The sequence below is a fragment of the Macaca fascicularis genome, chromosome 17, assembly GCF_037993035.2.
Source record: "Macaca fascicularis isolate 582-1 chromosome 17, T2T-MFA8v1.1".
Taxonomy (NCBI): domain Eukaryota; kingdom Metazoa; phylum Chordata; class Mammalia; order Primates; family Cercopithecidae; genus Macaca; species Macaca fascicularis.
In genome coordinates, this window is record NC_088391.1 from 22570916 (window position 1) to 22594873 (window position 23958).

Sequence of the window (23958 nt, forward strand, 5' to 3'; positions counted from 1 at the left end):
TGTCTAAAAAAAAAAAAAACAGAGTTTTTTCCCCCTCTAATTCTTCTTTCTTCTTTGTTCCAATGCTGTATTTCTTCACTCCCATCAAATTTCTCCCTGCATTTTCTTCACTGCTTTCAATTCTGATGAGAAGGGAATTGCCTGGTCTTCCTAATCCTCATGTTGCCTCTCCTAGCCAGCTGCATGAGAAAGCCTTGGAGCATGAAGACCCCCAACTGCGGTGGGAGTTGAGATGGGTAATTACATCAGTTTGGCTGGGAGCAGGACACCTGCTATAGACAGACAGCCATGTTGCTGGCAGGGTTCAGGGCTTCAGTGTGAATGAGTCGGCTTCTTGGCATTGGTAGACTAGAAAGAAATGAAGTCAAACCAAGACCACAAGGAATCATTTTAGTGTCTGTAGCTGGAGGGAGAAAGATGACAATGGTCAGCATGGAAGGCCAGTGTGTGTCTGCAGCAAAAGTCCGCTTTGATGTATTACATTTAAGAAAAGATCCATTTCACTATAAATCTGGTACTCATAATGTGATATAGACTCTAAGTCAGAAGGCAGTTTCCAAAAGAGGCAGTGAAAGGGAAGGTCATTCAAAGGTCATCCAAAGACTGCCAGGGACACAGTGTTGGGAAAAGCAGGGTTCCTTTATCCTGGGAATGGAAGTCTACTGGAGAGTCAGGATTTCCCATTGCAGACATCAGGGAAAGCAGCAAAAGGCAGAAGCCAAATGATTTGAATAGTCTGCAGGGCAATGCCATTATTTCTGCCCCTGGCTCCTACATTGATTCGTCTGCTAGCCTCATTATTTTGAGAAGGAATGATTACTAATGAGGATGCATTTGATTAATGGCAGAGCAGGATAACTAATGATGAGACGAAGCCTCTCATAGTTAAATTTTATTAGGGCTTCTCTTCCCCTTCCCAGAAGTGAAGAGATTTGTTTTCATGATCAAATTTAATCAATAAAAGCTGCATGTATGTTACTTTCCTTTCGCAGGCTCTTACTCTGCTAATGCAAAGACCGAAGTAGGGGCTATGACACAAAGTCAGAAAACAGGCAATGAGTTTTTGCCAGTAATATTTTAGCGATCTCCAAGCATATGAAGGATGGAACTTCCTAGTCTTCTGCTGTCTTGATGATTGCAGTTCTGAAGCACTGCTTTCAGGGTACACTCTGGAAAGCCATGGTGTGGGGTTATTGAGGGAACAAAGGGGCTGGGGCCAGACAGGCCTAGGCTGCAGTTCTGACTCTACGTGGTATACCTGTGCCCTAGGCCAGTCTCAGGTCTCACCTCTAGGTCTCAGTTTCCTACTTGACACACTGGGATAGCCACATACCCCTGAGTTGTTGTGAGGACCACATAAAATAATGTGAAGGTGCTTTTGTGAGTTAACTATAGAAACTGGGCCTTCCTGTTGTAAGGGGCATTGGAGCAAACAGCACAGGCCACCCTGTGTCAGGAAATTATGACCTGGACTTGTCCCGACTAACTCTGTGATCCTGAGTCTTCTTTTAAGTCTCAACATCTTTTCATACTTTCACCTGGAATATGGCAATGACAGTTCACATTTATTTGTGAAGAGCTTTTCAAAATGTCCTCACATACATGATCGCATGTGATGTATGATTTTATCATAGCAAGCCCTTAGTGAGGTTGGCAGCACCTAGTCTCCAGGAGAAGAATTGGAGGTCCAGATATCCTGACTTTCCCAAAGAAGTACAGAAAACAGTGAAGCTGGAGTCACATTTTTCTTCTACTAGTTCAGTGTTTTCATTTCATTATTCATGCCCTTAGGTGGCATGAGTACAGCTTATCTTCTTCCTTATCTTATGACCTCTGGTCAGTGAAGATGGCAAGATACTCAGTGACCCATCCTCACTCAAAACTGCTAAAAACATATAAGGAGGGTTCCTCTCATCTTCATTTTAGTCTTTGTATCTTGTCCAGAATCAAAAGGGAAAGTGCTCTGGAAACTCCCAAAACTCTAACAGATGTCATGTGTGATCATTTCAAACAGGTAGGGCTTTGTAATGTAAAGCCCTGGGCCAAGAATTGGAGAATTGGTTTCTATTTCTGTTTCCAAATGGAGCCAACCGTTCCTTCAAGAGTCTCACATTGAAGTGAGATACTTACCTTCTTGGGATGTACCAGGAGTGTAATCTGCAAATGTCAGAAAATGCACACACTGCCAGCAGGAACCCTACAAATGACCTTGAACAGCCTAAGGAAAGGTGCCAAGGAATTATGAGAATTATCATCTTGTGGCCTATTATTATAATGCACCATCCCAATATTCCTGGCCGAGGAATGGATAAAAAATGACATTACAAACCCTGGGGTTGTTAAGAGAAAGGAAGACCATGGTGGACCCCAAATTTGGCAACTCTTGTGAACCTTGATGTTTAAGTCACTGAACCTTTTTAAAGCCATGTAATCTGAGAGATATACATGTTTTATGATTTTTCTGATTCTAGTAAAATGTCAGTGACTTTTAATATGAATGTGGGAAATGTCTTCTGCATTTCCCACATCCATATTCTATTCTATCCTATTCAGAAAGAAAGAAACTTAATCGGGGTTGTCAAAGAATCAGATAAACATGGGGTATGTCTTTGCAGCCATAGCTTGTAAAGACTCCAGGTTTTTATATGTGCATGAGTGTCTATTTATATATACACATTTTTATGTTTTGAACTTTTTAAAGCTGAATATTTGACTACTTGTACACGAGAGTCTAAAAGCTCCTTTCTCTACACTGTAATGAGATTTTCTTGCCCTGTCCAGTGATACTGAATTATTTTCTGTACTGATGTATAATCTGTCATATATTAAAGATATTATGATATCATTCTTTCTGAATGAGCCAATAACCACATCATTATGTATGGGCTATTCCTTCCTTCTAATTGAACATTTTTGAGGTTCATGAACTCTACTTAGAAGGTAGATCCTCCTGATATACTGCAACTTAATTTCCAAACTTTCTATCTTTAGTTTTTTTTTTTTACATTCTACGTCTAAGTATTTAAATCTTTCATAAAGGACCTTAAAATTAGTAAAGTTTCAGGATACAATAACTGTACAAAAATCAGTAGCACTTCTATTCACCAACAACGTCCAGGCTGAGTGAAATCAAGAATACAACCGCACTTACGATAGCCAGAAAGACGATGAAATACCTAGGAATACAGCTAACCAAGGAGGTGAAAGATCTCTACAAGGAGAACTATGAAGCACTGCTAAAAGAAATCAGAGATGACACAAATACATGGAAAAACATTCCATCCTCATGGGTTGGAAGAATCAATATCATAACAATGTTCATACTGCCAAAGGAATTTACAGATTCACCACTATTCCTATCAAATTACTAATGTCATTCTTTACAAAATTAAGAAAAACTATTAAAAAATTCATATGGAACCAAAAAGCCCAGACAACCAAAGTAACTTTTAAGCCAAAAGAACAAAGCCAGAGGCATCACACTACCCAACTTCAAACTATATACTAAAACAGCATGATACTGGTACAAAAACAGACACCTAGACCAATGGAATAGAACAGAAAACTGGGAAACAAAGATGCACACTTAACAACCATCTAATATTTGACAAGGCTGACAAAAACAAGCAATGGGAAAATGACTCTCTATTCAATAAACGATTATAGGAAAACTGACTAGCCCTAGACAGAAGATTGAAGCTGGACCCCTAACCTTTCACTGTCTACAAAAATTAACTCAAAACAGGTCAAAGATTTAAATGCAGGACCTCACACTATAAAAATCCTAGAAGCCAATCTGGAAATTCTCTTCTCGACTTTGGCATTGGCACAGATTTTTTGGCTAAGTCCCCAAAAGCAATTGTAACAAAACCAAAAATAGACAAGTGGGACCTAATTAAAGAGCTTCTGCAAAGAAAACGAAACTATCAACAGAGTAAACAGACAACCTACACAGAGTGGGAGAAGATATTCACAGACTATGCAGCTGACAAAGGCCTAATATCCAGAATCTCTAGCGAACTTAAATCAACAAGCAAAAACCAAATAACCCCATTAAAAAATGGACAAGGCACACGAACAGATACTTCTCAAGAGAAGACACACAAGTACTCAGCAAACATACGAAAAAATGCTCAGTGTCACTAATCATCAGAGAAATACAAAGTAAAACCACGATGAGACACCATCTCACACCAGTCAGAATGGCTATCATTAAAAAAGTCAAAAACAACAGATGCTGGTGAGGATGTGGAGAAAAGGGAACACTTATACACTGTTGGTAAGGAGTATAAATTAGTAAAGCCACTGTGGAAAGCAGTCTGGAGATTTCTCAAAGAACTTAAAATAGAGCTACCATTTGACCCAGCAATGCCATTACTGGGTGTATACCTAAAGGAAAAGAAATCATTCTACGAAAAAGACACATGCACTCACATGTTCATTGCTATGCTGTTCACAATAGGAAAGTCACAGAAGCAACCTAGGTCCTCATAAATGATAAATTTGATAAGGAAGATGGGGCATATATATACCACGGAATACGAATACAACCATAAAAAAAGAATGAAATCATGTCCTTTGCAGTAACAGGGATATAGTTGGAGGCCTTAATCCTAAGCGAATTAACATAGTAACAGAAAATCAAATACTGCATCTTCTCAATTATAAGTGGGAGCTAAACACTGAGTATACATGGGCATAAATATGGGAGTGACAGACATTGCAGACTACTATAGGGGAGAGAGGGAGAAGGGCATGGGTTGAAAAACTACCTGTTGGGTACTATGCTCACTACCTGGGTGATGAGATCTGTACCCTAAACCTCAGCATCATGCAATATTCCCATGTAACAAATCTGTACATGTACCCCCTGTATCTAAAATAGAAGTTGAGGCTGGGTGCAGTAGCTCATGCCTGTAATCCCAGCACTTTGGGAGGCCGAGGTGGGCAGATCACTTGAAGTCAGGAGTTCAAGACCAGGCTGGCCAACATGGTGAAACCCTGTCTCTACTAAAAATACAAAAATTAGCCAGGCACAGTGACACATGCCTGTAGTCCCAGCGACTCAGGAGGCTGAGGCAGGAGAATCACCTGAACCTGGGAGGTGGAGGTTGCAGTGAGCCGAGATCACGCCATTATACTCCAGCCTGCACAACAGAATGAGACTCCATCTCAAAAAAATAAAGTTGAAAATTTTTTTTTAAAAGCTCTTAAAATATAATTTATCATTACAAAATGTTGAATTTCTGCTTTTAAAGGGATTTCGCTTTTTCCATTTTTCTTGTCCTTCTATGCTTGTGCATTTTCCTTTGAAAGCAGTTTTTAACTGGAGAGGAAGAACTGTTTGTTCTTCTGCATCTCTCACTCCTTCTGCACATCCTTCCCACCCCTGCATCTGGAACGGACTCTACTGTTCTGTGCCCTGCACAGGCTTGGGAACTTAGGCGTGCCCTGCTCTGGACCATTAGTTCTGCCACCTTCTCTTCTAGGACAAGGAAACAGAAATAGCGTGGAGAGCAAGTTCACTATTTATGTGTCTTTGTTCCATATTTCAGCCTCTTCATGTCACCTTTTCCTATTTGTCTTCCTTTCTTGCTTTCAGAAACTATTTTACTTTGTGCATCTGCCTCTTCTTGCTGAGACAGCTATCTTCACTCCAAAGTATGCTACCTTAAGTTCCCTTGTCCTTCCTCCTAGACATTCACGAACCTGCCTGCTGTTCCTCCTTTCCCTGTATGTTTCCGGGCAGCCAGAACAATTTGCAATACTCCCCACACTTCCCACTGCACCGCCCCACCCCACCCCGCCCCGGCCACATGGCAACCAAGAACTCATTCAAAGACTGGGTTAAAGTGAAAGGTAAAGGCCCCTGAAACAGGCTCCTGTTCAAGATGTCAGAGGCAATGTGTTTGTATTTTCTTCCTCCAGAGACTCAATTAAAGTGTCTGTTGATGAATACACTTACAAAAACAAGGAGAAAGGAAAGTGAGTTCCAGGAGTTCCTTGTGTATGACAGGTTCTGGCATTCAAGGGATCCCCAAATCTCCTTAAAATGAAGCCTGCCTGACAAAGAGCTCTTGGCTGGCCACTGCCCAGGAGAAAGACGCGGCCATGCAGGAGATCCAGACACAGCAATGAGCAAAGCCACAGAGCTTCACAGAAAAGCAAACCAAGCCCTCCCCACCTAAATATACACAGGCTGCCAGCCATCACCTTGCTCGTGAAGAAGCCTGTACATAAAAGAGAAACTGAAACACAATAGCTAAACAACCAATCCTGAAGTAAAGACACATGATTCAGGAACCAAAAAGATCTTAAAAATTCTACTTAGTATTCTTAAAAAGATTTGAGAAGCTACTGCACCCATAAGATACGAATTAAGATTGTATGAAAAGAATGATTAGAGGACAAAATAACCTCTTGAAAATAAAATAATATGATTACCAAGCAGAAACTTCAATTGGAAGGATCAAAGATAAAGTTAAAATGGAAGATAATAGGAAAAAGATGCTGGAGCATCTTTTTGGAGCAAAGATGCATGGAGCATCCACCTATTAGGTCCATTATCGGACTGGTGGGTATTTCAGATAGAAATTAAAAACAGAAAACAAAAGTGCAAAATGATCAGGAAAAAGGAGAGCCTCCTGTCACAAACTCTTGTGACACTTCTCTGTGCTCTTGCCTGCAGCCCTGCATTTGCTCAGTGCTCTGGAGCACTACCTTGTGAAGTTGGCTGGGAGCATCTGGTCTGCTGCACTTTTGAGGATTTCTACAATTTTTAAGGGACAAGGTTTTAAGAAATAAAAAAAAAAATCCCATAAAATATTCATGAATGTGCTCATTCTATCTCTTTCCCTAAGTTTTCTAATCATTAAAAGCACCAATAATGCTACCACGGCCTCCTTCACCACCATAGCCACCAACACAGCCATAGCCACCATTGCCACTATGACCCCCTTCACCACCATAGTCATCATCCTCACCACAGCTACCTTCATCACCACAGCCAACATGACCATCACAGTCACCATTTCCACCTCAGTCACCATTTTCAATCACAGCCGCCTTTAACACCATCCTCACCATGGCCATCACCACAACCACAGCCACGAGCACCAACATGGCCACCTTCACCACCACAGCCAACAACACAACCACCGCCACCATCCTCACCATAGCTGCCTTCATTACTACAGCTACTACAGCCATTTTCACTACCATAGCCACCATTCTCACCACAGCCAGCAACACAACGGAGGTTATCATCCCCCTCACCGATGCCTTCATCACCACAGTTGACATTACCATCAGTCACCATCCTCTCACTACAGTCACCATCACTACCACAGCCACCACAGCTACCTTTACCACCATAGCTAACAACACAACCACAGCCAGCACCCCCACCACGGCCACCTTCGCCACCACAGTTACCTTCACGAGCACAGTTACCTTCTCCACCACAGCTACCTTCATCACCACCCCCACCACAGTCACCAAAACAACCACAGCCACCATCCTCACCACAATCACCCTCACCTCCAGAGCCAATATCACTACTGCAGTCACCTCTACCACCATGGCAACCATCACCTCCACAGTCCCTTCATCTCCACAGCCACCATCACCACCACCGCTAACATTATTATGATCTTGATTTTGACATATAACATCAGACTTAATTACATGTGAATTTTGGGGAGGAATTGAATGCAAGCTTTTCTCCTTCTCTTAAAAAAAAAAGTACTTACTAAGCAACTAAATAGTTTCAACAAGATTGCAGAAGACAGGCTGAACTTACCCAAGGGGTCAGATGTAATCACTATGTTTAATTTCAAGACTAGTTTCATTTACTCCTTAATAGATATTCCAAAGTCTGACTCTTACCCAACATGCTGACAAAACTAAATGGGGTTACTTTGTATTTTAGGAAAGTAGTAATGTTATATTTCTTCATCTTCCATAAAATTAGTCTAAGTGGGTGAGATTTTAACAATGCACACACAGAAAATCACACGTATGTTCTACTTTGACTCTAAAGAAAAAAATGCTTGTCACTTAATTTCTAAATGCTTTTGATCATAATCATCTTACTTTTCCCATTTTTTTTTCCTGATCCTCCCTTGCTGAAAGTTGTCAAGACAGTGGACCAGGCCTGCGCCTTACTAATGTCAAGCTAAGAGTGTGAGAGAGCCACTGCACCATATGGGCCAATGGCTTGCTGGTCTAAGACAGCTGGTCTTCAGACTAGATTTAATACTGTTCAAAAGCATCCCCTTAAAGTATTTAGGAAGAAGCCTTCTGACATAATCATCATTAGTCATGCACACTTTCACGATCAGCAGTTTTTAATGGTATCCTGCTGTTATCCAAATATTTATTAGTCCTGTCAATATGATTTACACAAGGCTTCGAAAAGAATTCTGATTTTTAAGCGGATTATTCAAAAATTATGACATGTTGACCTAGCCTCATGAATGAAAATAAAAATACTGCAAATTTACGTGTGAATAAAACCATAATGAGATATCACTACAAATGTACTACAGGGATGGAAAACGACACGCTGACCCTGCCAGTGCTGCCTGATGAGGACGCAGAACGGGAGTTTGCAGACAGTCCTCAGGGAATGTATGATGGCACAGACACTTGTTTCTCCGAAAGGAAAACACGCTTGCCATATGACCCAACAATCATATTCCTAGGATTTACTCAAGTAAAATGAAAAATTATGTCTAAGCAAAAAGCCTGTAAGTGAATGTTTATAGCAGATTTATTCCTATTTGTCCCAAACTGGAAACTATCCCATCCACTAACTATTGACTAGACAGACAAACCACAGCTCTTTCTTATGGTGGAATACTACTCAGCATCAGAAGGAATGAATAGCCTGATACATACAGCAACATGGATCAGTGTCAGATGTATTATGCTAAAGAAAGAAGCCCAACTCAACAGGTTGCATACTGTTCAATTCCCCTTATAGGATATTCTGGAAAAAGAAAACCTGTAAGGGTAGAAAACAGAGCAGTGGTTGCTGGGAGTGGGGTTGAATCAAAAGGGGCAAGAGGGAATGAGTGATGGAACTGATTTATATATAGATTGTGGTAGCGGTGGTTATGTGACTGTATGCATTTGTCAAACTTCACAGAACGTATGTCTAAAAAGAATGTATTTCATTGTATGTAAATTTTACCTCAATAAACCTAATGAAAGAATTCAGTGTGGTAACCTGAAGAAAAATAAGAGTTAAAAATATGTATAGTCTTTCCTTGTACACCTAAAGTTACAAATGAAAGTCAAAAGCCTCACTATCCCTGAGGCAGAGACAAGTTAACTTCACTGCCAGTTTATGATCAGGTAAAGGCTACTGTGTTACCATGGATACAAGCTGTTATTCTCTTTTGTATGAAACCTTTCATATCATTAAATTGTGACTCACATGGTGCAGGGGTAAACTCAGAAACATCCAGGCAAAGTCACCCAAGGGTTTTTCCATGTTAGGAACCCTGCCCATAGCGTTTTCTTCATGAACACATGAAAAACTGTGTGATGTCAGTGATCATATCCTTAAGGGGTTAAAGAAAGAAAGGTTAGAGACTTTTTGGCTAAATTTGAAGGCGATTCCAAAAGCTGTCTGCTAGTCCTCAGGTCATTAAGGCTGTTTCTTTTTTATTGTTTGTTACGGAAATGATTTCCCAAACATAGACTGTGGAAATGGTGACATATGGGAGGCTGACCCCTCCTCTCTCTGTCATCTTTCATGAGAAACCATGATTTTCTGATTTATAAAGTAGATAGTGTGGAGATTGAAGGTAGGTTTTAAAGTCAGGCTAATTCTTTGTGGTGGGATTCAAATTAGCGAATTGTGGTAATTTATTCACACATGGTAGGTCATGATAGAAATAAGACTTTAAAAAGCACCTATATTTTAAAACTCTGTTAAAAATGTTCTGCCGCAGAGATAGCCATACATCCGCCTAACAACCAGTAAATATTAAAATCACAGCAGCCACCAGGGACCTAGTGCTTTCTGTAGGTTAAGGAGGCACCACACACACCTCTCAGGCCTTGGCTCTCCCGCTCCCTGTCTTGCTTTTCATGATCCAGGATCCCACACAGTCCAGAGCTCCCACAGGCACCATGCTAGGCCTGACTCCAGGCCTTTGTCTATTCATTGCTTCATCTGACATAGATATTTTGACTGTCTACTATGTGTCTGTTACGGATTGAATTGTGCCCTGCCCCCCAGCCCCAAATCCAAATGTTGAAGTCCTAGCCCCTACTAGGACCTTATCTGGAAATAAGTCCTTGCAGATATAAGTAATTAAGATGAGGTCATACTGGAGCAGGTGGGCCGCTAATCCTGTATGAATTGTGTCCTTATAAAAAGCAGAAATTTGGACACACACCCACGGAGAATGACACAGGATGATGAAGGCAGAGAGCAGGGTGATGTGTCTACAAGTCAAGGAGGGCCAAAGATTGCCAACCAACCTCCAGAAGCTGGGAGAGAGGCAGGAGTCAGAGTCTTCCTTACAGCCTCGGAAGGAACCAACCCTGCTCTTGGACCCCAGATCTTGGACTTGTAGCCTTCAGAACTGTGAGATAATACGTTTCTGTCTCAACTACATTTTTAGTTATATAAAGTACATTTCCTACTGACAAGGAGATGCTGAAAAGAGATAAGAAGCTCCCTTAACTGAATCCCTCGTTCAGGAGGATGGCTCAGGTGGTGATTTGGAACACTGCTCCTTTGCGGACCAGGCACGTGGCTCCTCAGTGCTTCTGCAGCCCTGACCGAGCAGCTCGCCCTCGCCTCCTCTGACTTCTTTTTGATTTGAATCTGCAATAACCTAAAATACTTTATATACCTTTAAAGCAACTGGGGTAATCTTTTCTAGAGGGAAAGAGGGAGAGTTGTGTAAAGTGTGGCATAGCGGCTTTTGGGCTAGGTCTGGCGTCACGGCCTTTGGGGAACTCGATGGTCTCTAATCTTGGCGAGGGCACCGACAAACACCCAATGTTGGGGCATATGGACAACCCCAGAAGTCTCACACAGCAGCTGTTACATCGATTTCCAAGTACAGAGACCTAAGCAATAACTGTAGTGACATTTTCCTGGCTTGCTCTGACCTCTGAATCTCACTGATTAGTCTAACACACACTGTGAACATCAACCAGTTAGGACTCTAAGCCAAAACTCAAAAATTGCTTTAAAATGGCAGGAGATGTTTAAGACATAATTTGTGCGAGTTGGTCATTAACTTTCTCACTTCCCAATCCGTGATTCTTTTTTATACTCTCCCTCTCAATTATTTTTCCCTGTTAGGCTGATGTTTCTGTAGTAGTTACCTCTAATCACTAAGATACTTCTGTAGGCAATCCATGCTCTGGATGTTACAGAGCAGTCAATATGGATGGGGAATTAAAAAAAAATTGACTCTCTGCATATTAACTTTCCATCATTCTACTTATATTTCCCTTGTTTAAATAAAAACAATCTTTTTTAAAGAAAATATTGATTGGATTTGTATATTCAGAGGAGTAATTTAAAAATCCCCATGATGATAATTTATGCTCTATTATTCTAAGGTAACTCAAAGGCCCAAACACCTTAAGAATATCATGTACCAGTTGAGGTTTTCAGATACAAATCTGGCTGTGAATCTTTGATTCTATTCCCTCACTGCCAACAGTCAATTTTCCCCCTTGTCACCATTTTATTTCCCACAGTACCTGTTCGTTTTCCATCCTCCAAAGCCCTCAACTTTCACTTCCTTTCTAACAATTGCCATAAATACACATCTTTAAATTCAGTATGCTAGGATGAAGTCTGGCACTCTTCAACAGAAACACAGCTATTGTCCTCTTTCTAAAGTTACCTGTCTCCCAAAACTCTGATGCTTCATCTGTTCCATCAACAAACATTTCTTAAAACACGTAGTGTGCTCACAGAACCTGACTAGATCCTAAGTGCAATACAGGAAAAGTGATTGGCTTGGCTTTTCTCTAGATTCTACCCTTCCACAAACAGTCATTAGCACTTTTCTGTCCTAAGAACTTAGCTTTTTGGTTGTCATTTCTTCTCCTTCACCCTTTCCAGCATGCAGCCTTTCCATTTTCATTTAATACACATATCCCTTTCTCTCACAAAACCATCTGGGCCAGGTACCTGCTGCATGCCTTGCATGGTTTGCTGCAGGAACTGCAATTGCTGGTCCTTGGTGAGGTTCTCTTCTGTTCGGAAAAGCTGTTCTTTTTCTTGTTTCAGCAGCTCCACCTCATTCCTGTAGGCATCCAGCTGCCAGCGGAGACTGTCATTCTCCTCTTTCAGAGCGTAGGCCTGAGCAGCCAGAGCTAAAGGACAAACAGAGTGAGTTCAAGTGAGTTACCTTCTTGCTTAGCTTGAGGAGGCCTTCTGTGGGAAAGGGAGTCTGCCACCCAAGTTCTTAATGTTTGTACCAGCTCAGAAATAAAAGCAGAATGCCTTACCCCGGGGCTGTCTGTTTTGTAGTCAGTATGCATCACTTCTCTCGGAACTTTTATCTATTCTGTTTGTCCTGTCTTACGTATGAATGTTTCTTATGGGCACGGGATTAATTCCTCCCAAATTCTTGTCCCTTGACCTCCCTCCCTCAATGCTGGACACCCTCACAGACATTGGTATGTGGTGCTAGGTGGTGACAACATTCAGAATTCCAGGCAACGATCATATCTACTAAATATTGTCTTCCCCCTTTCTACAGGATTGCTTAGCTCCTTGGAGGGCTGCTTTCTTTCAAAGAATCAGCAGTTCTACAGGTTGAGACATGCGGCAGCCTCCCAGGGGACAGAGGAATTTATATGCACACCGTTCCTTCCTGCTCTACTGCTGGGACAAATTGCACAGATTGTTTTCCTCCAACTCTGATCAGAATGGGAACCTAGTTCCATCTGTTTCACCAACAGATTAAAACTCTTTTCCTCTGCAAGGCTGAGTGGTTACTCTAATACCTCTCCCTGAAACCCCCAATTCTCCACATTTAGATTCAGACTTCATTCATATGTCCATCTTGTTAAGAAACCAAGACAGTTAACTCGGGGTCTCACACATCTCAAGGTTTCAGAAATAGCCGAAACTGAAAAAGAAAACAAATGGTACAAAACAAAGATTGAGGGTAGGGAATCCCTTTCCCTAGTTTCTATCTTATCGCTTAGGGGGCTCTCCAAAAATCAACATAGCCTGCTGGGCACTCACAAAGTACTGGACCATGAGCTTTGTATGAACTCACTCACTTCATAGCCCCATCAAGCCTGTGATGCCGGTGCTGGTCTTATCCCCGTCTTTACAGATGAGAAAAATGTGGCACAGAGAAGTTACGTAACTCATCCAATCCCACAAAGTAAGTAGCAGAAAGCCTTCACACCCAGGCTGCACGCAGGCTCCAGAGTCTCTGCTCTTGATTACGTCGGTCCATGTGTTCAGTTCTTACCAGGCTGTTCAAAACCAGTCTCACATTCCCCCACCAACTCTCCCACCAGTCTCCCTTTGATCTTCCCCCTCACAGAAAAGCCATTCCCCACTTGTGTAAGCAAGAGAAAAGTGAAAGCAAATTTGAAACGCTTGTTACCAGAAACTTCAAACATGTAACTTCCAGTAGATAAGGGCACGGTGTGGAGCCCACCACACACCAGAGCGTCAGTGCATTCACGTTTGCAGCCCGTTTCCCGTGTTAGAGGACCAAATCAAGGTCGCCTCCTGGGTGTTCTACCCGCACATTACAGTTCCATGGTGATAAAGCTTTACCGAGGTGCTCTGAGACCATAGTGAATTCTCTCCTCAAATATCAAACGTCAAATTATGTTAATAATAGTTTTATCGTTGAGTGTTTTACAGTATTCCATCTTGCAAAATAATCTCTGTGTGGTACACACTGAACTACTAATCAAACAGAACATGCAATTACCCAGACATTTCCCTACCTCAAGTCAGTAGGGATCAATTACTTAACAGGCATTTACTGCATATTTACCTGTGCTCAGGTCTGTGTGGGCATCTCAGACCACAAAAAGAGGAGACAGAATACATCTGTTCTCTCAAAGAGCTTAAAATCTAGTAGAAACTGACACATTTAAGAAGAAACGATTGCTTTCAAAGGAAGAAAGGATAATGTGATGTCTGGAATACAGCAGGCACTCAATAAACGTTGGTTGAATGAATAAATGAATAAATGAGTCTAGATGCATGACAAAAAAAAAGTATCCTATAGGAGTTCAGAGAAGAGAAAGAAAAATTCAGACTGAAGGAATAAATGAGGGCTTTGGAAGATGAAAAACCCAAGAACTTGGGAAGGATGTCTCTCAGTCAGGAGCCAGAGCATAAGCAAAAGCCCAGAGATGAAAATCAAAGGTAGAATACTTGGGGCAAGAAGGAGAGAAACTTAAGCAAAAGCCAAGTGTTTGCCTGGCAGCAGTGAGAGAAAGGTGATCCACGTCAGGTGATGGGAGACGATGGGGAAGGTTAGGTTCAATGGAGCGGCCAATTGAGAACCAGTGACAGTGCTTGGGGTGCTGGAAGGACATGATGAAATTGGGATTTAGGAACATCAGTTTGGCAATGGTGCATGGAATGAACTGGAGGCTGAGAGAATGAAAAAAGGAGATTTTATTTGGTGTATGTGTGTGCAAAACCAAGGAGCAGCCACTTTTACAGCTTTCAGAGACTTACTCATAAAATCAGAAATTATCCAGCATGTACCCCACAGCATGAGCCAGTGCCTTCTAACACTGTGCAGCCCAGCTTCGGATCTTGTCCACATCCTGAGATACCACCTCCTGACAGCTCCGTTTACCAAGCCAGAAGGAAATGGTTATGAGGAATCATTTGTGAGAGGGATGTTGTAATAGGGCAAAATCACAGAAAATGCAAATGATGAAAAAAGTGTTGGCACTACACAGGCACATTACTACATTTAGTAGCATTCAAAGACACTTAAGTCATTTCCTTAGGAAGCTCTATTTGGCCCTTTTTCAATTCAGAGTGGCATTTTTATTATCATAACTGATAGCAGGTGTTTGTGAAGAAATCGATTAGTATGCAGGGATGGAAATTACATTTTCCAAATGAATTGCATAGTCTGCAAGATATGCTGAAATCTGTATAGCAAAATGCAAGCAGCTATAAAGCATGTGCCAGCAGCATTATTTAAATAAATTATCTGAACATAAATACATACAGGAAAGTATACCATCCATTATTTTAGGGGATCTCTTACAAACCTATGGAATGGCACTGCTGAGAGTTCTTATTCTTGGCTAAGCCAAGTGACCACAGTGCCTGCCAAGCAGGATATAATATTGTTTGCATTCCTGGAATAGGAATGTGATATCATCATATTAAAAAAACCTGTAACAGCTGTAATTCCCCCCACCAAAAAAAAAAAAAAAAAAAAAAAAAATCAATACCATAGCAAATCCCATCAAAATTTTTATAATGGGGGCACATAACTGATTTACATTCTTCATTAAATGATTTCAAGCTTGATTTTTACAAAAAAATGTTCGTTACTCATGTGGCAGCAAGTAGTTATTTTCTAAAGGGTGAGAAATTGTATATTGACTCCACTTAGCTTCAGGCCACCTGTTTGTAAACATCACTCAGTGTCATACTGCAGCCCTGAATCTATTCCTCAGACGAGTCTGCCTGGAGGAGCCTATATTATGTTTCTTGGGCCAGAACTCTAACAGAAAAAAATCCTAATAATTTCTGACTTAACGTAATTTCTCAGTGTATTAAAAATTCAGAAATTGGAAAGGGCAACTCTTTCATTTCTCTCTTTCTCTTTAGTTCTTTCTGGAATACTGTACTAAATTAAAGAGTTTTGGAAAAATGTGTCATCGATCTTCCATGATAAAATTTACCTTATAAGACTGTACAACGAATCCACTATCCAAATAAGCATAAGAATTTTTTAAAAAGTACAGCGTGCATCTTTCGGTAGGAATTCCTAAGGAGTGCACCGGGTGCCAATAAATGGAATATCTAAGAGACACCCCATGTGGATTACCAATTTCCGCTAATAAAAGAAGAATAGAATTAGGCCGGGCGCGGTGGTTCACACATGTAATCCCAGCACTTTGGGAGGCCGAGGAGGGTGGATCATGAGGTCAGGAGATCGAGACCATCCTGGCTAACATAGTGAAACCCTGTCTCTACTAAAAATACAAAAAATTAGCCGGGCGTGGTGATGGGCACCTGCAGTCCCAGCTACTCGGGAGGCTGAGGCAGGAGAATGGTGTGAACCCGGGAGGCAGAGGCTGCAGTAAGCCAAGATGGCACCACTGTACTCCAGCCTGGGTGACAGAGCGAGACTCCATCTCAAAAAAAAAAAAAAGAATAGAATTAGACACCTTAAATGTAAACTGGACTGAAGGTGATTAAATCTTTTGTTGGTGATTTTAAAGGCACTGGTGAATCTAGTGGTGCCTCTGGATTACATCAATTAATTCACCAACCATCCATTTATGTATTTATTAAGAAAACATGGTGAGGAGCTGTAGCATTCACAAGAAGCTTAAGGCCAGCATAGTCATCCATTTCTACTTACTGAGTACTTTAGAAAACTTCTGAATACTGGAATTTTCTGATTGGATCAAAAATGAAATAATAATGTTGGAAAAATTTTGCTAGGCAAGATTGTTATACTTCAAAAACTTAGCACTAGACTAAAAAACGACCAAAGTGACACTAGTGTATGAAAATCAATCCAAAGATTGAACTGCACTGCTGAAGAAAAGGCTTAAAGCTATTGCAGCATCTTGTTATATTCTTTACTAGATTCTATATAAACCATTATTCTTTACATTAATTATGGCCAAAGTGACCTCCTCTTCTGTCTCCTTACTGTGTTTCCATGGGAACAGATAATGCCATGCTTAACTTCTTTAAGTAAATAATCTGGTGAAAGCCTTGAAATCTCTCTTACCAGCCTGAGCCAGCCTCAGAAAAATAATTAGCAATATATGAAACATGTAAGTTATTTTGGGTTATGTCCCAGTAAGCTGCCAGTCTGTTAATATCTTTTTCATGCTCAGGCAAGATGTAACTAAATAATAAAACATTTTAACATATTGTTTCTAACAATATCTGTGTTTCTCCAGAACTCTCAGTCTTTGTGTGTTTGGGGAACTCTGTGTTTAACATTCCCCCTCCACTTTGCCAGATGTCCTCCTGAAATGCTGGAAGGACACTGCTGAACTGTAGATTTCTTTCCCACATGCGAAGAAAGTCTTTTTCAAGAATTTCATTGGCTGCTACCCAGGGAGGCAGTTGTACCCATAGCCCCTGAACACCTGAACACAGGAAGACGGAGTCAGGCTGGCCTGGCAAATGCCACCACAATATCTGTGTGCCTTCAACGGCTGCCTCCTCAGTCACGATCCTGCCTCCTGCTCCCCTATGAAAGGGAGCTGTAGTTATGGCCCAGAGACAGGGACTCTCTCCAGCTTCTATCTGCTTCTCTGCATTCCGAATCTTCTTGTGAGGTGCCTTGAGGCCTTTAGATGGTGTTCTGTGGCAGAGGCATTATCACACTGTGTGCTCAAACTCATGCTTCTCTTTGTGTACAGCAGTGTTGCTCCTGAGAGGTGACTGCCCAGAGGTTGCCATGTGAGCAGTTCTCATCAATGGAGTGTGAGGGGGAGTGGGGATGCCTTCTGCACATTCCCTCATTCTCTGCCTGCTGCTGGAACGAGCGTGGGTCTCTGAGTCACCACATGGAGGAAAGGTGCCCACAGGCCCAGAATATCTGCCTTGGACTGTTGTGTGCTGAAAAAGTAACACTTTTTTTTTTTTTTCTTGGTTAGGCCACTGAAAATTCAGGACTTCTTTATCTAGCAGCTGGTGTTACTCTAACCCAGTGTTCTCCAAACATTGGTATGCATTACAGGCTCCTGACGGGCATATTAAAACACACATTTCTGGGCCCTACCCTCAGAGTTTCCAGTTCAGTTTGTCTGGGAGGAAGCCCAAGAATTAGCATTCTTCCAAGTCCCCAGGTGGTGCTGATGCTGCTGGTGCAGAGACCACACTCTGCGAGCCACTGCTCAGACTGCTCCTCATTCTATCCCGATTCCTAAACTGGGGCTGTGGTTGGCTTATTTGGAGAAATGCTTCTGAAAGAACCACATGTTTGGCTTGTCATTCTGGTTTTATTCCTTGATCTTCTTTTGTATGAGCCCCAGCTCCACGTTCTGCACCTGGGAAGGCAGCCCTGTTGCATCCCTGTGCCCAGGTCCCATGAGCTCAGCTTGCCCCGTGCCCTGGCTATCTTCTATGGAAGATTTGGGCAAAAGGCACAGTCACTATTCTGTTTTCCTCAAATAACAGTAGCAGGAATGGGAATAGCAATAGTGGTCGTGACAGCTAATGATTTTTATGTGCCAGGCACTGTGGTAAGCATATTATTTACACAGTATTCTTTCACCCTCATGAAAACACGATACAGTCAATATGATTATTATTTCTATTTTCCAGATGATGGAAGTGAGTTTCTGGGAGACAGAGGTTGCTGGTTGGAGGTACAAGGTGTGGCTCTAGAACTGTATTCCTCGATATATTGCCACCATGGTAGCTCACGTAAGTACTACCCATCCCAGGGAAAGGAGTGAACCAGGGACCCTACTGTAGTGGCTAGTTTGCTCCTAACAGAAGTAAAACATTCAATTTCTGGCTCTATCCTGGGAGTGTTCTGCTGGAGAGAGACTCTGCTACGAAAGCAGAGAGGATGATCCTCTTTTAAAACAAACATGCATGCATTTTCTGCGGGACAAACTTGGGGATGATTTATGGAGAAGTTAAACTCACCCTTCAGGAAATCTTGAGGCCTGGCTTGAACCACTTAGGGATCCTACTTTCTTCCCTGTGTCTCTCTTCTCTCAAACGGCCACAGTGATACTCACTAATCCCAGAGCTCAAGAGCCTGAGTTCCTAATAATGCTTTATTGAGAGAGTTTTGTCCATAGACCCATGCTGATCTCAGGATTCCAAAGATCCAGTATGAGACTATTCACCCCATCCATCTGAACTCACCTATGTTTGATTTTTAAAGTGTCTGTGCCTTCAGTTAGAATAAAGGTGACAGAAACTCCTCTCCTGTTGTGCTAACCTCCCATGAACTCTGTCTCCTGAGTCTACTTTGCTTGGGCTAATGAAGGCCAAAGACAAGCACCAGCGCCATGCTCAGAAGACCAATAGAGGCTTGGGGTCCCTCATTGTTGGTGGCCTCATTCTCGATGGCTGCTGTTGCCATCAGTGCCTCCCAGTGGCCAGGCACAGAGCTGGAAAGTCTCCTGGGATGACATCTGCCAACAGCCAGTCTCGTGCTGGAGAGCCTCTTATGGTACCAAAAAAGTACAATCGACCTGCTTTTCAATAATACCTGTATCACCACTGAAGCAGCAGTCTTCCTCAAATTGCTCACGGAAATTTCTTCTGCTACATTTTTGCAGGATTATTATTATTACAACTTAGCATTGACATAACATTTCATATGTGCAGTGTGTATTCGAATCTGCACATTAGCTATTATTAGGGAAAGCTAAACAGAAGCACAATGCAGTGCCTATTTTCATCTTTGTGTGAGGCCAGTGGAATAAGGATAATTTGGAGAATGCAGGTAAGTTAGATCCTGTTATTATGATGGCTTAAATGTGAGTCTGGAGGCACAACGGGCAGCAGGTGGCTCAGGAAAAAAAATTCTCTGCTCCTTCCTCCCTAGAGCTCTTCCTGAGGAAGTAGTCTGCACCAGCAGCAAAACTAGGGGGTGCCGCTGGGCTACTGCCACTATGGAGAATTCACGTCAGGCCTTATCACTTTTCCATTTACATTATTATCCTCTGATCCATCCCAAACCATCCCCATTTTCCTCAGAGGAAAAGAAGCAAGGGAAAGAGACATGTTCACTTCTTGCAAAAGCAGGATAAGTCTGTCATTTAAAACGCTGTTGAAGGATGCTCTGTCAAGTGAGGATGCCTTTAGAGACCTCCGGGAAGCACATCAGAAGTGAATGCTGCAAGCATGAGCTGAGCCCCCTACTCTAGACCAAGCCGGGGACAGGGTGGGGAAGCAAGGCTCTGAGCCCCTGCCCGGCCTGGCCTCAGCAGCTCCCAGCCCAGCTGCAGGGAGAGCTACAGATATGGAACCTGGTAGAAGCTGGTTAGAAGGGCTCCAGGAGGGGCCATCCTCACACTGTGTAGTGGGACTCAAATGAGGGAGAGAAGGCTTCTGGCTGGAACTTAAGAGCTGGAGGAGGCTCTTTCTGGAAGGCAGCGGTTGAGCTCACACATTGAAAAGCTGAAGGGAAGCAGAGTGGGACTGCTGCACAGTGGACACTGCTTTACCAAAAGATTCAGCGATCTCCAGGAGGAGGTGCCACGGCTATGGAGGAGAGGAGAGCAGCCTGCTTCCTACTGAGCCCCAAGGCCAGGCAGGAGCTTCTCAGGAGGGGGCATTTTCCCCCACTCTTCCTTTTCTTTTAATTAGATTTTAGTTTTCTTTGTCACTTTCAGTCCCTATTTTGATTTCCAAGATTATAGGGCCATTTTTTAAAAAATCCTCTAACGGCTTTAAAGATTCTTTTTTAGGAAAGTCAGACTTAGCTAAGCCAAGCTAGATCATAAAATGACACCGGCTTTCAGGAATGGTACCCCCTCCCCTGCAGACAGTGCACCTCCCTTGGGTGTAGTACTCCACCACGGGCTCAGCCCTGTATGACTTCATCCTAACTAGTAGTTGGTCTTGTCCAAAGAGAGAAACTTAAACAGCAATCCTTCCCTCCAAAACAACTGCTCTGATTTTCTCACCCGTCTGCAGTATAAAAGCAGTGACCTCTTTTTCCTCCCATCTTACAAATGTCCTTCCTTTTAACAAGTGGTCACTTCTAATTTTCATCAAGAAACTTTCCCCTTAAGAAGTGATAGTTCCCCTCTCCTGCTCTACCCCCGACACAGAAACACACGCATGCGCGCACACACAGTTATATTATACTTGAACGGGTGCTTCTACCGTGTAAAACACATCCACGCTATGAAATGTGAAAGGATGGCCAGCCCAAACCTAAGGTGTCTTCTCAGTTCTATGCATTGCTCTTTGCAAGGAGTAGCATCTTTTTTTTGTAAAGCTTTTATTTTATAATGCCAAAGACTTGTGATAACGAGTTGAACAGAAAACTTTCTTCGAAAGTTACTTCCGCCTTAGGTTAACCCTAACTATCCAGACTACTAACTGGGCACCAAGACTTCACTTTTATTGCTTGGGCACTGACTGTGCTTGGGCTGTCTCTGAGCCTCCTCCTCGCCACTGTTCTCATTACCAACATTGAAACTGACTTATGAATACTTACTTGTGTCTGGCAATAGGACAAAAAGTATCTGCATCCTCTCTAAATGTATAACCAAGGTAGGAGGACCCAGTGTGAACAGCTAGCTGGCATCTGGAGCTATCTGTACCACTTTGGTATCTCTTAAATGAGAAACCTTGGACTCATCCCAGATGTTATGAATCTGAGATTCTGGGATGGGGCCAGGGATGTGCCTTTCAGCGAGTTTCTAGGGTGATTCTGATGCATGCCAACATTGTAGATCCACTTCCCTGGCCTTTAGGGACCAGCTCCCCACTTCCTAATGCTTTCTTCATGACTTTCTTCTAGTCTTAGATTTCTTTCATTAGTTTTCACACTTGCTTTCTTTCAGCCTTTTCCAACAGCTGAAAGGACCTTCTCTCCTGCTTTTACAACCCAGCACAGCCTTCTGGGCTTCTCTGCCTCTGCCATGTCTTCTCACATTCCATTAACCTATCAGCCTGCTCCTTGCTGAATGCTTCCCTCTGACTCTCCTGGAATGACACTGCCTGTGACTGAATGCTTTCATAAATCCTACAGGCAGTGTCTCCAAAACACATTGTTCTCATCCGCTCGATGTTGTTGTGCATTACTTTTCTTTGCAGCCATATGTCTGGAGAAAGTTTCTGCTATGGCATGTTTGTGGCTTGCACCCAGGAGAGGCCAGGCTGAGCCTCTGGAACTAATTGCCCTTGACCGGGCCCCGGGATCAGCCTTTTCACTGTGGGAGATGAGGCCGCTCCTGTGTACACGTGCTTACCACACCAGTCTCTAGATTCGCAGAGGCTTTTCTCCTTGGCGAAGGGCCAGGCATGCCTGCTTCCCTCTCTCACTGCTGATGGATGAGCAGACAGTTCCTGTCTATTCTCCTAGAGGTAGAGAAAGGCAGGGCCTCCGTCCTTGGCTTGCATCACCACTCACATCAGGCCGCCCTCCTCCCCAGCCCTCGCTTTTCAAGCCGCCCTTTGTTCCAGTGAGCCAGAGGATACTCCAAATGCACCCGACACAGACCTGTGAGGGGACTTCTCCACCTGGGTCTTGCCTGCTCCACTTAAATTACCTCCCTCTCACTTCTCCTTTCTTTGCTCCTTTATCATTGCCTATGTCAGTCACTTCCTGTCCACTACAGATTTTTATCCTTTACTCCATTTTTGTTTTCTTCTCATTCCCACATTACCTTACCTCAACCCGTTTTGTTCTTCTTTCCCACCTAGGTAACCTTTCTCGCATCCTCACAAAAAACCAGTTTTTGCTTTGTTCATTAAAGTGATTTGTTTTGCACTTCTGGTGAGTATAATTTTCCAGGTAGCAATGTTTTATTCTTACCAGTGCCTCCTTAAAAAGCCTCTGCAAGTGCTGAGGTGCCAGTTAAGCACTGTCTGACAGCCATCATCCTCACGTTACAGGCCAGTGGTTTTCAATCCTTTGTGCAGTAGCATCACCTGGGGACTGTTTTAATAACACAGATGCCTGGGTATTAACCCTCGGCCATTGGTATGTGTATAAAGTTGCCCAGTTGATTCTTATGTGCAGACGGGGCCGTGAACCACACATTCACACCTTCTGCTCTACACCAGTATCAACGCTCCACATTGCCACAGTGCCTGGTATTTGCAAGATACCACAGAATCCCTTAATTGTTTATTTCTCACAGCCTTATTGAGAAACTCCCAGGATGAGCCTCATGTCATTGCTGAGAAAGCTGAGGCTTAGAGAAGGGACATTATTTGCCAAGCCATGCCAGAAATAGAACCAAGGCACCTCAAGGGCCCTCTGACCTCATCCGCTCAAAGTTATTTTTAATTTTTTTAATTTTTATTTTTTAGACAGAGTCTCGCTGTCACCTAGGCTGAAGTGCAGTGGTGTGCCCTTGGCTCACTGCAACCTGTGCCTCCCAGGCTTACATGATCCTCCTGCCTCAGCCTCCCGTGTAGCTGGGATTACAGGTGTGCGCCACCACACCTGGCTAATTTTTGTATTTTTAGTAGAGACGGGGTTTCACCATGTTGGCCAGGCTGGTCTAGAACTCTCGACCTCAAGTGATCCGCCCACCTTGGTCTCCCAAAGTGCTGGGATTACAGGTGTGAGTCACTGTACCCAGCCTCATAGTTACTTGTTTACTGCATCAGTGACTCTAAACTCCCCCTGCCAGCAACACTGGTCCTCACTCATAGAGGTCCCTTTCTCAGAGCCATTCTAATGCTTGACCCCCAAGATGAGCCTCTCTTCCAAAGATATTATCATAGTGAGCTTGGCGGTGCTCAGTCAGGCCCGACAGTGGGGAGGAAATGCAGAAGAAAGCCAAGGACTTATTTTCGGAATTCTGAATATTTCAGTGATTCAGATGGCTTCAGTTCACATTCTTCAACTGGACACATCATCACTTCTTTTTATCCCCAGAGTTTGAGTGCTACAAAATCTTGCTTCGACAAACTCAGCATTAGTCTTCTTGGAGTCCTTGGGCAGGGGAAATGCATGTATTTTATAAAGTGTCTGGATGGATAAATTACAGCAATTTTTCCCTGGGAGAGAGTTGTTCAGACATTTAAACCCTCTGTATATTGAGCATGATAACCTT

General features: G+C 42.7%; 1 protein-coding gene across 9 annotated transcripts in view; it reads right to left on the minus strand.

Moving 5' to 3' along the window:
* The window catches only part of ENOX1 (ecto-NOX disulfide-thiol exchanger 1), a 494357-nt gene that overhangs the window by 82694 nt on the left and 387705 nt on the right, over positions 1–23958 (minus strand). For all 9 annotated transcript variants that reach the window (XR_012426899.1, XR_012426901.1, XR_012426900.1 and 6 more), the window contains one exon: positions 12176–12360. Coding sequence is in view for 6 of the 9 variants with exons in the window: in XM_045376966.3 (XP_045232901.2) it covers positions 12176–12360 (185 nt within the window). In the remaining 3 variants the exon portion in view is untranslated. The remainder of the gene's footprint in view (positions 1–12175; positions 12361–23958) is intronic.